General features: G+C 41.3%; 1 protein-coding gene across 1 annotated transcript in view; it reads right to left on the reverse strand.

The window, feature by feature from the left end:
- Positions 1 to 695: 695 nt before the first annotated feature.
- The window catches only part of LOC116848299 (leishmanolysin-like peptidase), a 95826-nt gene continuing 82885 nt past the window's right edge, over positions 696 to 13636 (reverse strand). The window contains exons 6-13 of the mRNA XM_032824220.1: positions 13037 to 13240; positions 8179 to 8404; positions 7049 to 7242; positions 6831 to 6963; positions 6475 to 6634; positions 6173 to 6339; positions 5677 to 5796; positions 696 to 5237 (exon numbers count right to left, since the gene is read on the reverse strand). Of these exons, the coding sequence (XP_032680111.1) occupies positions 5064 to 5237; positions 5677 to 5796; positions 6173 to 6339; positions 6475 to 6634; positions 6831 to 6963; positions 7049 to 7242; positions 8179 to 8404; positions 13037 to 13240 (1378 nt within the window). The 3' untranslated portion in view covers positions 696 to 5063. The remainder of the gene's footprint in view (positions 5238 to 5676; positions 5797 to 6172; positions 6340 to 6474; positions 6635 to 6830; positions 6964 to 7048; positions 7243 to 8178; positions 8405 to 13036; positions 13241 to 13636) is intronic.

The raw sequence follows: 13636 nt of genomic DNA on the forward strand, positions 1-13636 counted from the left end.
TGTGCGGAGGCAGACAGCGCAAAGAATTATATGTATATGTATGTAAACTGTACAAAGGAGCGACACTAGCCGTATATAAATCGCAATAAAAATCCACTTACTCGCTAGGTATCGTTTTCCAAACTAATACAGGGGTTGTTAAGAAAATAAGATATAAAAGGGGGAAAAAAAGAACAGTAAACCAAGTGAAAATCGATCGCAGGTCGGTCAGTAACTTTATTATCGCGTCAACTAAAGTAAGGATAAATTCTATCAAAGCCGATGTGGAAGAGAATAGTTAATTTTTCAATCAACGAGCCCCCCTAATTATTCAGTTTAGCGGGACTTACCGGACTTACCGGTTTCCATGCAAGTCGAAATAGCGTCGCATCGCCGAACGAAGATTCTCACTTGTCGAGGGATCCTCATCTCACGCGTAGTTTAGCATAATTTTCTTCGGCCTTTTTATTAGGATTTTCGATACGGCAGCTTTATTTCGTATTGTTATGGACAATTGCGAGCACGACTGTATCGCAAAATGATGTATATACCTATAACATGACGTATGTTTGTCAATAAATAATTCGTACAATGAAAACGCCCCGCGTCGCTTAAGTTTATTCGTCGGAAAACGCGTGGGAGATTTCGTAAGTATGCGTAAGTAATAAATATCTGCAACATGATGCGATATCTCAAGAGAAAATCTCAACGACACCTTTATATTCTAAACTCTTAATCGTTTATTATATATCGTTTGTGTACAGATTCTTCTCATTCATAGAAACAAAATACTAGGAGAGTTTTTTTTTTTATATTACATTACGTCGCTTATGTACCCCTTTTAGTGGCAATTTCGCAATAAAGTATAGTTCGCTTAACATAGCCGAGGTAGTGAGCACTTCTGAAATGTGCTGCGATGCAAAGAAGTGGCATGAGTACTTCATGATTTAGTGCGTTTCGCGTTAGGTAACTCAGTCAAAATACATTTCGAAGTGCGTTCACGTAACAAATATTACATCTCACGGATCGGCTCTCGCACACTTTCCAACTGAGGAAGAAACCTATCGTGAATAATTAACGCATAATTGAGCTCCGTAAATCTTTCTTCGCGGTAACGTTCGTACCGTTATGATATGGTCAATCGTGTTTCCTTATCTCTCAACTATAAGCTCGTTTTCGAACAAAGTATTTTCAAGATACACATCCAAAACATCTTCGAAATCAACATTTTCGACATTCGCACGGCTGCTGTTTGTACAATTCCAAAGAAAAAAACTCCTAAATTCACGTTAATCAAATTCATGAAGGGAGAATCGGTCGCATCCCGATTCCCCCGACGACGAGGTCTGCAATAATTAGCATTAATACTAAAACTTATCAGCTATCGCTCGTTATCTCTCGTGATATTAAACTCAATTACGCTTGTAGATTGGTATACGGTATATTTATATCGTGATATTAATCTTTCGCGATACCTGTAAAAATAATCTCACTTTTTTTGAACATATTCTGCATAGAGCTTACGTAGAGAATACGTATAGTTAAGTTCTATATATATATATATATATATATATTTAAATATTTGTTGTTTCTGTTTTTAGATTACTTGTTAAATAATCTTTGCCGATGTCAACAGTTTTCCGAATAAGTTACTTGCTATGATAAAAAGAATCGTGTTCCTATGATTTATCGTAGTAAGATACGAAGAATCATTTTTTTTTCATAATGGCACAACTTATACTCAAAAGTAGAGAGTGAAAATATGGGTTAATCTACATTATACATTTTCAGAATTAAGTGGTAGAATATTGAAGTGGCTTAGTGAATTATTTTCTATCGTAACAATTGTAACAAAGATACTGCAAATTATTCGCAGCTAATCGAAACTAATATCTTTATCCTTTGAGACATCTTCTCGATATGCGCCTTAAAATATTTTCCACTAATTTATTAGAAGTATTATATATATATATATCCTACGAAATTATATTTTTATAACCATCTCCATAAACGCATCATACGTCTCAGGCTTGTATCGACTGAAGAAAGAGAAACCAGGAAATTGTTCCTGAGTTTCTAGAGTCACGCAACCGATTGCAATGTACAATTCATTGAAATGTTATGACTTGAAATCATGACATGCCTTTTGCAGCAATCGTTAGGACGAAGTAGACCAGTCACCAGAGGTCAGAAACGAAACAACAAATCAACAGTTAAAACGTACATTCCAACAATTTCGTGTGAGTTTGTATATAGTCGTATTCATAGAAGTCTCACAGCGTAACAGTTTCTCCGAATAAAATCTATGATATACTTATTTATATAGCCGCGTGTACAAGTACATACATATGTATCTTTCATATCTATCCTCTTAGTTGGGCCTTGCAGAATCATTAAAACATATTTACTTTTCGCGTCCGCCTTTCAGCACTGCATCGATTACTTATCGCCCGGATGGCGCGCGCCAACAAATTAAAATCTATCGTTATGTCGCGCAACGACATTGCGGATATCCACAAGAAATGTTCTCGAATATACATCTCGGTATTTAATGCAACACCGTGATATTTTCAAGCACTTTACAAAATACGATAGATGTTAAATATCGACGATTTCTGTACAAAATTAGATTAAATGCTCTCGTAGTTACGCACCAAAGCCTTTCAAATATACCAAAATCGGAATGCTCATGTTATAAACGTTTGCGTAAATGATAAGTGCACATATTCTTCCATGGAATGTTTCAAGAAATGCTTTCGATATGAAAATTTTCTATTTCGCAAATCACAAACTTTTTGTTGTACTCAATTATGTTTCAAACTAGTTAAAAAGAAAATTAAAGGAAATGACGTAAAAATATTGTGAAAGAGAGAGAAAAAGCTGTGTATATCCTATTATGATTAATACATAGACTTTTGTATGTACATGCCGTGTACTTACACTTGTCATGTTTTCAATATGATAATATGTATCATCCGTAATGTTTTATTTACGACTAATTTGCGCCAAATATTGCGCCCATATTTTTATATTTATAACAAAGCACTCGGAAATCATATTCAGAGTATCCTCATCACATTTATGCGTTGCGAACGCGTAAATAAAGTCCGAACAAATACGACCACAGACAATCGTACAGATCAGATGTGATTTGGTGACGGAAAATTAGAAGCAGCCTTCGGTTCTTGATGACATACTCATTTCACCAACGTCTAACCTGTCAAACAAGGTGTGTTACGTTAATTACTTAGACTTCGATATTACGCTATCGAAAGTTACTATCGTGCATCTGTCGCATTATTAGATTTAACGGTTGTCTTTTAATATATATATATACATATATATACAAAGTCTTATCTCTTTTCTATACCACATACACTCACGAAATACCCATCCAGATTCACAACAATCTCAGACAATTCTCAGCGAATTGACTTATCAGGCATACTTTTGAATCGCATTAGTTTACGCATTTCTTCGGATATTGTTTAATATGACTTGCATATTTCAATACACGAACTTCCTTACGCAAGGAATGTGTTGCAGATCTCTTGGTAGTACAGAGAGAATCAGTAGTTACGTCATATTCTCGTAAGAAATACAAAATTCAGGCTCTTTTTTGCCATCAATGTCGAGATCAAGGCCTAATTACTCATAACGCGCCTAATTTAAATAATTTCCCGATTGTGTGAAAGAACACGCTACACGTTGTCGACAAAATAATAGAATATTTCGCGTAAGTAGTGTAACAAACTGCCAACTACACGGTATTTGCATGTATTTGTAACAGACAATTCTATCTTTTTGTAACACAAAACAAATAGAATTACACGCACATATATATTTAACAGCCAATGATAATGAGGAATATTATAATAAAATGATATTCTTTTGACATATATAAATTAATATATATGTATAATAGAATGTAGTAAAACTAGTTAAAAAGTTAATAGGGCGATGAAAGATATCACAATTTGATCAGCCAAATGGTAAAAGAGCCTTCGCAATTTATTAGTAAATTACTAGATTAGTAAATTGCAAAGGCTCTCTTACTATTTGGTTGGTCAAATTGTGATACTTTTCATTGCTCTATTCAGTTTCTATAATTTCATAGGGTTTCACCATATTCCATTACAGTATATACTACAGTTTATATATGTCAACAGAATATGATTTCATTATAATATTCCTCATCATCATTGGCCGTTAAATATATATTTGCATATATAGATGTATCCTATGTTTACATTTCTCTTTATATAATATTATACGCGTTAATTATTGTATCTCTAAAAAAAATCGACAGGAGCATTTGTCGATAACGCGTAACGTTCCTCTGTTAGAATTCTAAATTTACAGAGTTAGCTTTTACATCGTTTTTATACGTAAAATTCCATATTGCGCTTATCTTGGTAGCGGTTGCAATCCGTGTGTACATACATTAGTCAGATCCATGCCAGCAATTATCTATGGTGTAATGATTCACCACCTTGAATCGAGCGGTGTGACCGAGATTCCTAAACCTTTCTTGAATATCGTTAGCATTACTCAAAACAACCACCAAAGTACATTGTGTGTGAATCAATCATAGCGAAACATGTATGCAATAACGAAAGCAAGTCGACACTACAGACGGGTAACCCAGATGGAGGAAGCATATACAGTACGAGATTGGCACTCAACAAAATGCCTCGTCATGTTATCACCATGGATAATCGTTTGATCCATGAAAACGCAGTACATATTTATCGCGCGTAGTTGAAGTCGATCGATGACAGTTTCTTCATCTTGGGACCTTTTGAACCATTTGGCTGTAATGCTTTGTCACATCGACGATAAGTTTAATTACGATTGTCACCTCGGTCAATATCCACAATACAATGAGAAAGAGAGGGAGAAGGAGAAAGAGAGAAAGAGAGAGAGAGAGAAAGAGAGAGGGGAGGACTCGTAGTTGCGCGGTATCGCAGAAAATAAATTATTTTCAGATCGGACTGAAAATATCGCCCAACGGTATGTGGGTTAGTGAACGTTTATAAACCCAGACTCGATACGCTAAACTAGTAACTACAGCAGACGACGTATCAACTAACGACGAAGGCGAGGACGACGATGGCGAGGATCACGATGACGAGCGTCGATATACTTAGGCCGAAACTATTTGCAGACGCGCAATGAAGAGAGTCTTTGTGGTAATGTGTGGAAGGTGGATGCTCGTCCCCTGGCTTACACCATTCGCCCCTCGCTTTAAATTCCACCTTAAAGGGATAAAACAGATCATCAAATAATCGTGTTACAACATACCACATCTTATTGCTCTCTAAATTCTCTGGAGTAAAATTTTACTTAAGAGAGAGAATGAGTCACTCAAAAAAATTACTGGAGTGATTTTTTGCTCATATCGAGTGAATTCTCTATTTGGGATCGTGGAATGAATATTTTCACTCAAAATTGAAGAGCATGAATCTGATGTGCTCCATCATCATCATAGGAATATATTCGGTCAACTTAAATATTCATTAACTTAAATATTCACTCATATGGAGTCAGAATTCTCTTTAAATATGAACGAAATATTGCGATATCGAACGGCAGTATTTTTACTGTTACTTTAAATAAAAATATTGCTACTTTTCATTTGTTCTGAGTGAAATTTCATTCCAACGAATTTAAAGAGTATAATCGATGCTTCCTCACCTGACAAATATCTCGGCAAGGAGGACAGATCAGTGCACCTTTATGTAACCATCCATTCTGCAGAATTCTTATGGTGATCTCTTGTCCAGCGTGATAGCAAGTATAAGTGTAGTTGTTAATCTGTGATAAAAAAAAAAAATATATATATATATATACATATATATCTTGTTTTATTCATATTTTAATTTAAAATATGATGTAAAATCTTCTGTGGAACAAGAAAGATAAATAAGAAAGATACCATTTTTCGTGTTTGTGTTAAATAATGGATATTAATTTATGTTAAAAACCAATGAAAACTTCGATTTGAATTTGTAAAAGTTTTAGACGGGTAAAGCGTAATTTAAAAGAAAAGCAAAATGACAATAATAGAAACTTTACTCTGATTCAGATATATAGAGTGTTTAGTGTGTACATATATTGTATCTCGATCTTCCGTAACGGAGTTACGGAAACCTCTACGAGCGTCCGCGGTATCGCAATGTAACGTACTCACCATAATGTGTAGTCTGCCGGCTTCGCACTTATACAGGTAACAACCGGAACCCCAATGTTGCCACTGGCGCGCTTGTTTGCAAGTTCTCTCCTCCCACATGTCATTAGTGTGGTCGAAGCACCTCGAGTGCGGACCGTACTTCTCTAACGCGAAATTCTTGTCCGGGTCTGAAAGAAGAAGGATCCACTTGGAGCAAGGTAGCAGCGCGCTGAGCTATGCTGAGCTATGTTCTTCGCGACGCGACGCACGTTTCTTCGATACGCGGAAGCGAGCGAGACATCGTCGTGCGCCGTGAGACTTACGCGGGTTATTCTCCTCGTAAAGGCAGTGAGATCCTCTGACTACTATATTCCGTGCTCTCCACGTGAATTCCTGTATGTATGGACAATAATCCGCCAGAGACACAGATCCGCCGTAATATTGTTCCTCCCCGGATGGTACGTGGGGAATCGAGTCGAAGTTCTACAATACGAGACAGAAAGAGAGAGAGAGAGAGATAGAAACCGTCAACCAAGGATCTTCACACACATGGCGAATATGTTCCCGCTGTCGATACGACACATCGGTCGCGACAATGGAGATATGTCGCGCGCGCGGACGTATCCGCCGTTAAACATTTCAACTACAGTTGTGAGAGTTGTCAGAGAATATTTCTTACTTGATATTTCTTGGGCAACGGCTGTTGATGCTTCACCAGGTTACACAGAGCGACCGAGCTTCGATCGTCCGTGCATTCGGTCTGCAACGGGTCCTGTTTCACTTTGTTGCAGAATGGATGTATCGACTTCCCCCTGAAATATTAACGCACCTTCGTACAAGAATTGCGACGACACGTTGGGTCAAATCGCTCCTCGGAGTATTGCAACGTTTACTCACGATAGCGGCGACGATTTGGAGGATATCCACTCCTTGCAGGATCTCATCGCGAAATTGCAGCCCAGATTCTTCCCCCATCCCAGCTCCTGCGCCATCGAGTAGTTGGCACTGTACCAACCAGTATCCTCCATGAGGGCGAGCGTTATCCTTGAATAAACTGGATTTTGCGTATGTGTTCCTGTCATGGCCTCATTCTGAAGAAACAAAAGAGATCGAGCTATAATAGTGTACATTTTTTATTACAACTAGAACACCACATAGCGCGCGCCACTTTAGCCTTTTCGTTGTACTATTTACAATTTATATTACAATATTCGTTTTTACAAATTATATTCCCAGCAAACACAATGTTACATATAACATACATGTTAGTTGTAATTTCCTATTCAATAAGGTAACTGTTATATAACACGTATATTATATAACAGTTATATTGTTTGTTGAGTAAGAAATTACAACTAACATGTATGTTACATGTAACATTGTGTTTGTTGGGATTACAATAAATATCAAATTTATATGACACGAACAACACAACCTGATCTGTCACCGCAGCTGACAGCTGCAAGCGGCACGAATTCAACTGCGACGGGATCGAGACAATCGAGACGGTCGAGGCGGCCAATTAGCGTCGCGGACAAGAGGCTTCACCCACTTCGATACATTCGGGATTTAGTTAACGCACTTTTTCTGATAGGAAACTCAAGAGTACAAGAGCGAGATCTTATTTTCGAGAAAAAAATTAGCAAAATTTCGAGATCGACAAGTTTTGCGAGTCTCGTCGTTATAATGATAAAAAAATATAAAATTTTTCTCTTTTATCAAAAAACTCAGATGTAGAGCATAACGAGGTCTCATTTTCGAGAAAGAAAATTAGCAAAATTTCGCGAGTTCTGCCGCTATGATAATGTAACCACCGTTAAGCTATTTTTTTATTAAAAAACTCGAGCGTAGCCGAAATCTCATTTCCCCAAGAGGAAAAGTAGCCAAATCTCAAGATCGACAAATTCCGCGTGTCTCGCCGCTTCTTTCTGTATCGCGGCGGCCCTGAGAGGTCTCCCCCGTTGCGAACATTGTTCCAATCCATTTGCGCGGCGGAGGATCGAATTTGAAATTGCCGATGTGCGTACCTCAAACACCCGCTTCTCCCAGTGCGTGAGAGCGGTGCCGTCCTCGCCCTGGTCTTCCAATTCCGCGCCCTCCAGTTCCGGGCAATTGAAGTGCGCCTGAACCTCGGCGCGGACCCGAGGCGTGACTATCATTTGCATGGTCCTCTCCACGTTGCCACCGTGCACTTGCCAGCGAGGCCTGACCACGGTTTTGATCGTGTTCTCGCTCCACTGATGCGTTTGTAATCTGTCCGAAACGAGTATCGGCCGTTATTAGCATATGCTGATTCGAGGTAGTCGACGAGGGGCCGCCGTCGCGTCGCGACATCGTATACACGTCGTGCGGATGGATCGCGCGAGATTCGCGAATACCGTGCTCTGGAATTCTGCGGTAACTCAATGGAATTTCGAACGAACCGCCCGCGGAAAGAGCAAACAGAGCAAATAATCAAACGCACTGTGCGCGAGAGAGTCTCTTCTTCGCCGTCGCTGGAGTTTTTGAAGCACCGCCGGAAAATGGTAGATCGCAAAATAGATTGAAAATCCGCATACACACGAGCGACGGTACACGCATCGAGAGAGGAGTCCTGACGCGATTATTTACTCCGCGCATCTCTTTCTCTCTTTCGTTTATTTTCGCTCGTGTGTGTTGCGTTCGTTCCTCAACACGGCATAATATATCTCCACGTGTTTCCCGCGCGCGCGCTTTGATTTCTATCGGGCGGGTAATAATAGTGGTTTTTTCTGCAACATATTTACTGTATGTCAAACGTTCAATATCTTCGTGACTTTACAGCGCCGACAGATAAATATAATTGCACTTCAATCTCTCCTTCTCTCTATCGTACTACCTCCCTCCCCCCTCTCTCTCTATTTCCCCTTCTCTCTCTGTTCATCCCCCGTATAAAGTGATTGATGCGATACGTCGGCGAAACGCTGTTTTCGACAGCGACCGACCCCTCCTCTATCCTATTTCGACATGACGGATGAATTCGCGAATGGCCATTTTGCCGGGAACGAGCACGAGGTGAAAAATATTATTACGCTTGAACGTCAGTGCAAAATCGCTCGTCAGCGTATCTCATATGCATAAATTGTTAGGCGCCCGGGCGAGCGCGCCGTGCTCGAGCGCAGAAATAGTGTGTAATGCGATAGAGTGCGAATGGAGAAATTGAATGCGACACAGTGTGCGCGAGGGAGGAGGGGGCGGGGAAGAAAGAGTTTCGTTTCCGGATTACGAAGCGATGAGTTGGATTAAACGATGGGAACACGAACAGAACTGATATATGTCGCGTATATATTCCTCTATTGCCACTCGTTGAATCAAACATCGCATCGAACTATTCCCACGCTCTATCGCATGACTTATTCTCATGCTCTGAAAATCGTTTAATAAATATCGTCGTGCCAACGCGCAGATGTAAAAAAAAAATATTGTAACTAACGGAGTAGCGTTTTTGAATTTTGAGGTGTTTCGGAACGAATGATACGCTGACTCTGATCGGGCCTATGGATCGGGCTAGTCTGCGAATCATTTGTTGCTCGTGAAAACGCGCTCTTCCGAGCTTCAACGAGTGGCTTTTCGAGGCGGATCGCGCGAGCTAAAAGTGCCGATCGTCCGTGCATCAATCGTCAATTTGCTCTTTCAGCTCGAACTGGCGATTCCGTAGTTGAGTTATCAAATTCGAACGCTTGAATAATGCTTGAATAATAATGAATAATTTGCATTTATGTAAAACAGACAATTATAGGACGAGTAGAAACAAATGAGAATGTAATTGACGCTGATGGGGCTATCGACGGGCGGAATTCGGATAAGGACAGCGACATTCCCGAGGTGGAGAAAAACGAGCAGAGCTCCATCGGTTATCGGCAAAGCTGACGGCGTTAAATTTATTTAAAGTTGGAGAGAAGTACCTCTATCGTTTCGCAAACGATTACATCTAATACCGCCGTGTCGTATTACAAAGTCTATGTCCTTGACGAAATCTAAGATTACAAAGGATCCTCTTTCGCCGTGCAAGCGCGGGCGGACGGGCGCCGTGGCGGATTAGCGTAAACCTTAAACGTAAGAGGATCCCCGTAGAGATATTCAGACGCGGTAGGGTGAGAACGCGCGAGCTCACGAGCAGATGGATGGCAGGAGATGCAAGGAAACGCTCGAATTTGTAACGGAGAACGCGCAAGCTGCGAAGCGGAGCGGAAACGGACGGAAAGGACGACTGGAACTAAAACGAGGAGCAACGAAAGACGACGGGGCGAGGTGAAGTGAGGCACGAGGTGGGCTGAAAGTGAAGTAAGGGAGCAGAAAAAGGAGGAAAAGAAGGAGGCAAGGAAATTAAAAGGACGAAGGGCTGCGACGAAGCAGGAGAGAGAAAGGTACTAGCTATCTCCGACGAAAATCTCTGTCCCTCAATTTGAGTCCCGGGACGTCGTCGGGAAAAGAATCATAGAAGTCGCTGACGAAAGAGTTGCCGAAAGTTTAAGAACTTTCGCATACATTACCGGCGTGGCTTCTTCATAATTCTCCGACGTCGTGCAACGCGCGATGAGCGATACTCCGCCGAAAAAAAAAGAGAGAGAAAGAGAGAGAGAGAGAGAGAGAGAGAGAGAGAGAGAGAGAGAGAGAGAAGCGTCACTCGAAGCGCAAGTCAACGCGGGAATTCATGAGATCGCTCGGGGAAATCGGACACACCTCGGGGAGAGAGAAGCGCGCCAAGAACATACTAGAAAATTATACACCAGAGCGAGCTGCGCAAGCAGGGACCCGCGTAGAACGCCAGAGTCATTCCCGAAATCTATTACCGCCCGGAACGCCGTGGATCTGTTGCTGGAATTTCGCGATTCGAAGTGGAAAGGCGTCGATTTTCGCCGTCCGAGGGAGAGAGCCGCGTCGGCGCGAGCGCGACGAGGAGCCACGAGGAGAAAAGGAACAAGAGAAGGACGAGTAGGTGGCAAGGGCGTGAGGGAGAAGGAGGGAACGAGGAGGAGTAACTACCAGAGCAGCGAGAGAAGTAACGGATGGTGAAACAGAAGGAAGAGCACGGCAAGAGGGATCTCTCTTCTCTCTAGAGAGCGAGGAGCTCGCATCTGCCAACGCCGGAAGCCAGTTCGTTACGGTCTGTCGACTCAGATAGAACGGGATACCAGGAATTTTCCAATTTTAAAGGCAGATACACCACCATCGAACGGCCGTTAAGGGCGGGACAAGGAGGAGGACGAGCAGGAGGAGGAAGCGACGAAGAAGAGCCAGCGCGTCCTCTAGTCGGATGATGAATCGGCGAACGAAGCCGCTGCGGGCAGTCATCCTTCGTATACAAAAGCGTCGTAACAGTAATCTCGACAAAGTTGCTTGTGAAGATTCATTTATCAACCGGGACGAACTTTCGACAAATTCGAGTCGGTTAACAACTATCGAAATAGTCGATAGGTTTGTAACTTTTCTCTGAAAGTTCAAGTGTTTCTAACAGCGTATTTGATATTTCTCATTGAAACTGAACAGAACTGGACGGAGCAAACAGGAATATTTTCTCTCTCGTATTAACGATTTTTCTTTCACAAATCTGTAATTTTTATCACTGTAGATAGTCGTCAGTCGTTGACAGTTTTACTGTTAACTCTTCGCGTACGAGTTTATGAGACTGACGAATATACAGTTCACCAATTTTCGTGTTAACGGTCCAGGAATATTTTGAAATCTGCGCAAATCTATTTGCAGATTTTGATTTGATTACGTTACTGTCTTGTAGCTGAAGTACTTTTATAGCTTTGGGAACGAAATGTATTTAAAAAATATTGATTTTCAACAAAACTGCGATAGTTTAAAGTTACTCGACAGACTCAAATTGTGTTATGCGCTTGAAAAAAAAATATGATCGCACGCGAAGGGTTAACGTGAAAGTCCCACCCGTGGAAACAAGTTCGCGCCGCGGATAATTTAGATAGACAGGTGGAAGTAAATTTGGCAACAACTCTACTTTAGTCAACTTGTAAAAGTTGCGTCTCTTATGAGTGGTTCAAGCGACACTCATATTTATCGCACGGAACGACGGAAAAAAGCACGAAAAAATACAAGGGGACTAATCAAAATTTGTTCCATAAAATATAATCGAAATGTAATATGAAGACCTGAGTGTAACTTTTAGTAAATTTGTAGTTACAAAAAGCATGAAAAAAGCATGAAAAAATACAAGAGAATCAATCAAAATTTGCTCCAAACAATATGTCATGATCAAAATGTAATATGAAGATCCGAATGTAACTTTCAGTAAATTTGCAGTTGCATGAATATAATAAAAAATCTATACTATTGTGTGACGTCAATTTTATGATTCATTCGATACAACATATTTGCTTCATAAATGTAAAAAAACATTGCAGAGTTTCTCCATCATCAATTGTCTCAAACGTCATAATAATCACGAAAGTCTATTCGGAGACGCCAGTCACGCGCTCGAGAAAGATATCAATAATAACACGCAGAGAGACTTTCCGTTTTAGAAATGTTCTCGATGTTAACTTTATGCTCGAGTTTTAAGCCGCACTCATTGGCTGGAAATTCACACGCGGCGAGAATCGATTCCAGACAATGCGACATTTGGTATTCTAACTAGAGCATCAGATATTCCGTGAATACGTAAACCGTTATCGTTTTCTGCCGGCGGTTAGCGATCGAATTTCAAGTACATTCTTGCATTCGCGATACGCTGGAATGTTTTATACACCGTCCTCTCCCACTCGGGCTAATAATTCCACGTCCGGGCGATCGTCCATCCGGTTCTTTGTCCCGCAGTTCGTTTCCCGTGCGCGTAATAAAGGATTCTCAATATAAGGACGTGCAAGAGGCACGACCGGGACGGCGGGAGCTGAGAAAACGTACTTTTCATTAAGGGGCGGTTTTCCGGTATCGCTTCTCCTTGGCGTCCTGGGCTCGCCGTTCTCGTCCCTGTAGAAGGCATAGAGGCTCACGGAAAATCCTAAGGCGTGCAGGATCTCGTGTTTAACGGTGCTGAGCAACGTTTCCAACTCCTGCGGCTTCGTGCTGATGCTCCCCGGGCATAGGTTGGCGTGGCCGGCTATCGGCCTGGAAGCAATTAAGTCCACCTCAGCAACCACGGAGATCTCCTCCCGTCTTCATTTTAATTATATCGGCCCGAATTCGCATTAAATCTACCGCCGTTATTTCCTCGGCGGAGGGATCCCTCCCCACACACACACGGCGACGAGAAACAAGCAGCGTACGCGCGCGTAGATTTGCATGGAGAAATCGGGCCGCGCGATTTCCATGAAAGTTTCAGCTGGGGATCGATACATTAAGCGCCACGTGACGCCGTATGTTATGCAAAGTATGTTATGCAAAGTATTCTCTTTTTGTTGATTCCCGTGAACTCGAATATTCCAAGGATTTTTCCATAAGCAAACGACGTGCGTTGACGACGGCGAGACGCGCGACGCACGAATACCGTCGATCTATCACGAT

Source organism: Odontomachus brunneus, unplaced genomic scaffold (genome assembly GCF_010583005.1).
Source record: "Odontomachus brunneus isolate Ranch 3 - 2012 unplaced genomic scaffold, Obru_v1 Obru_scaffold_092, whole genome shotgun sequence".
In the NCBI taxonomy this organism is placed as follows: Eukaryota; Metazoa; Arthropoda; class Insecta; order Hymenoptera; family Formicidae; genus Odontomachus; species Odontomachus brunneus.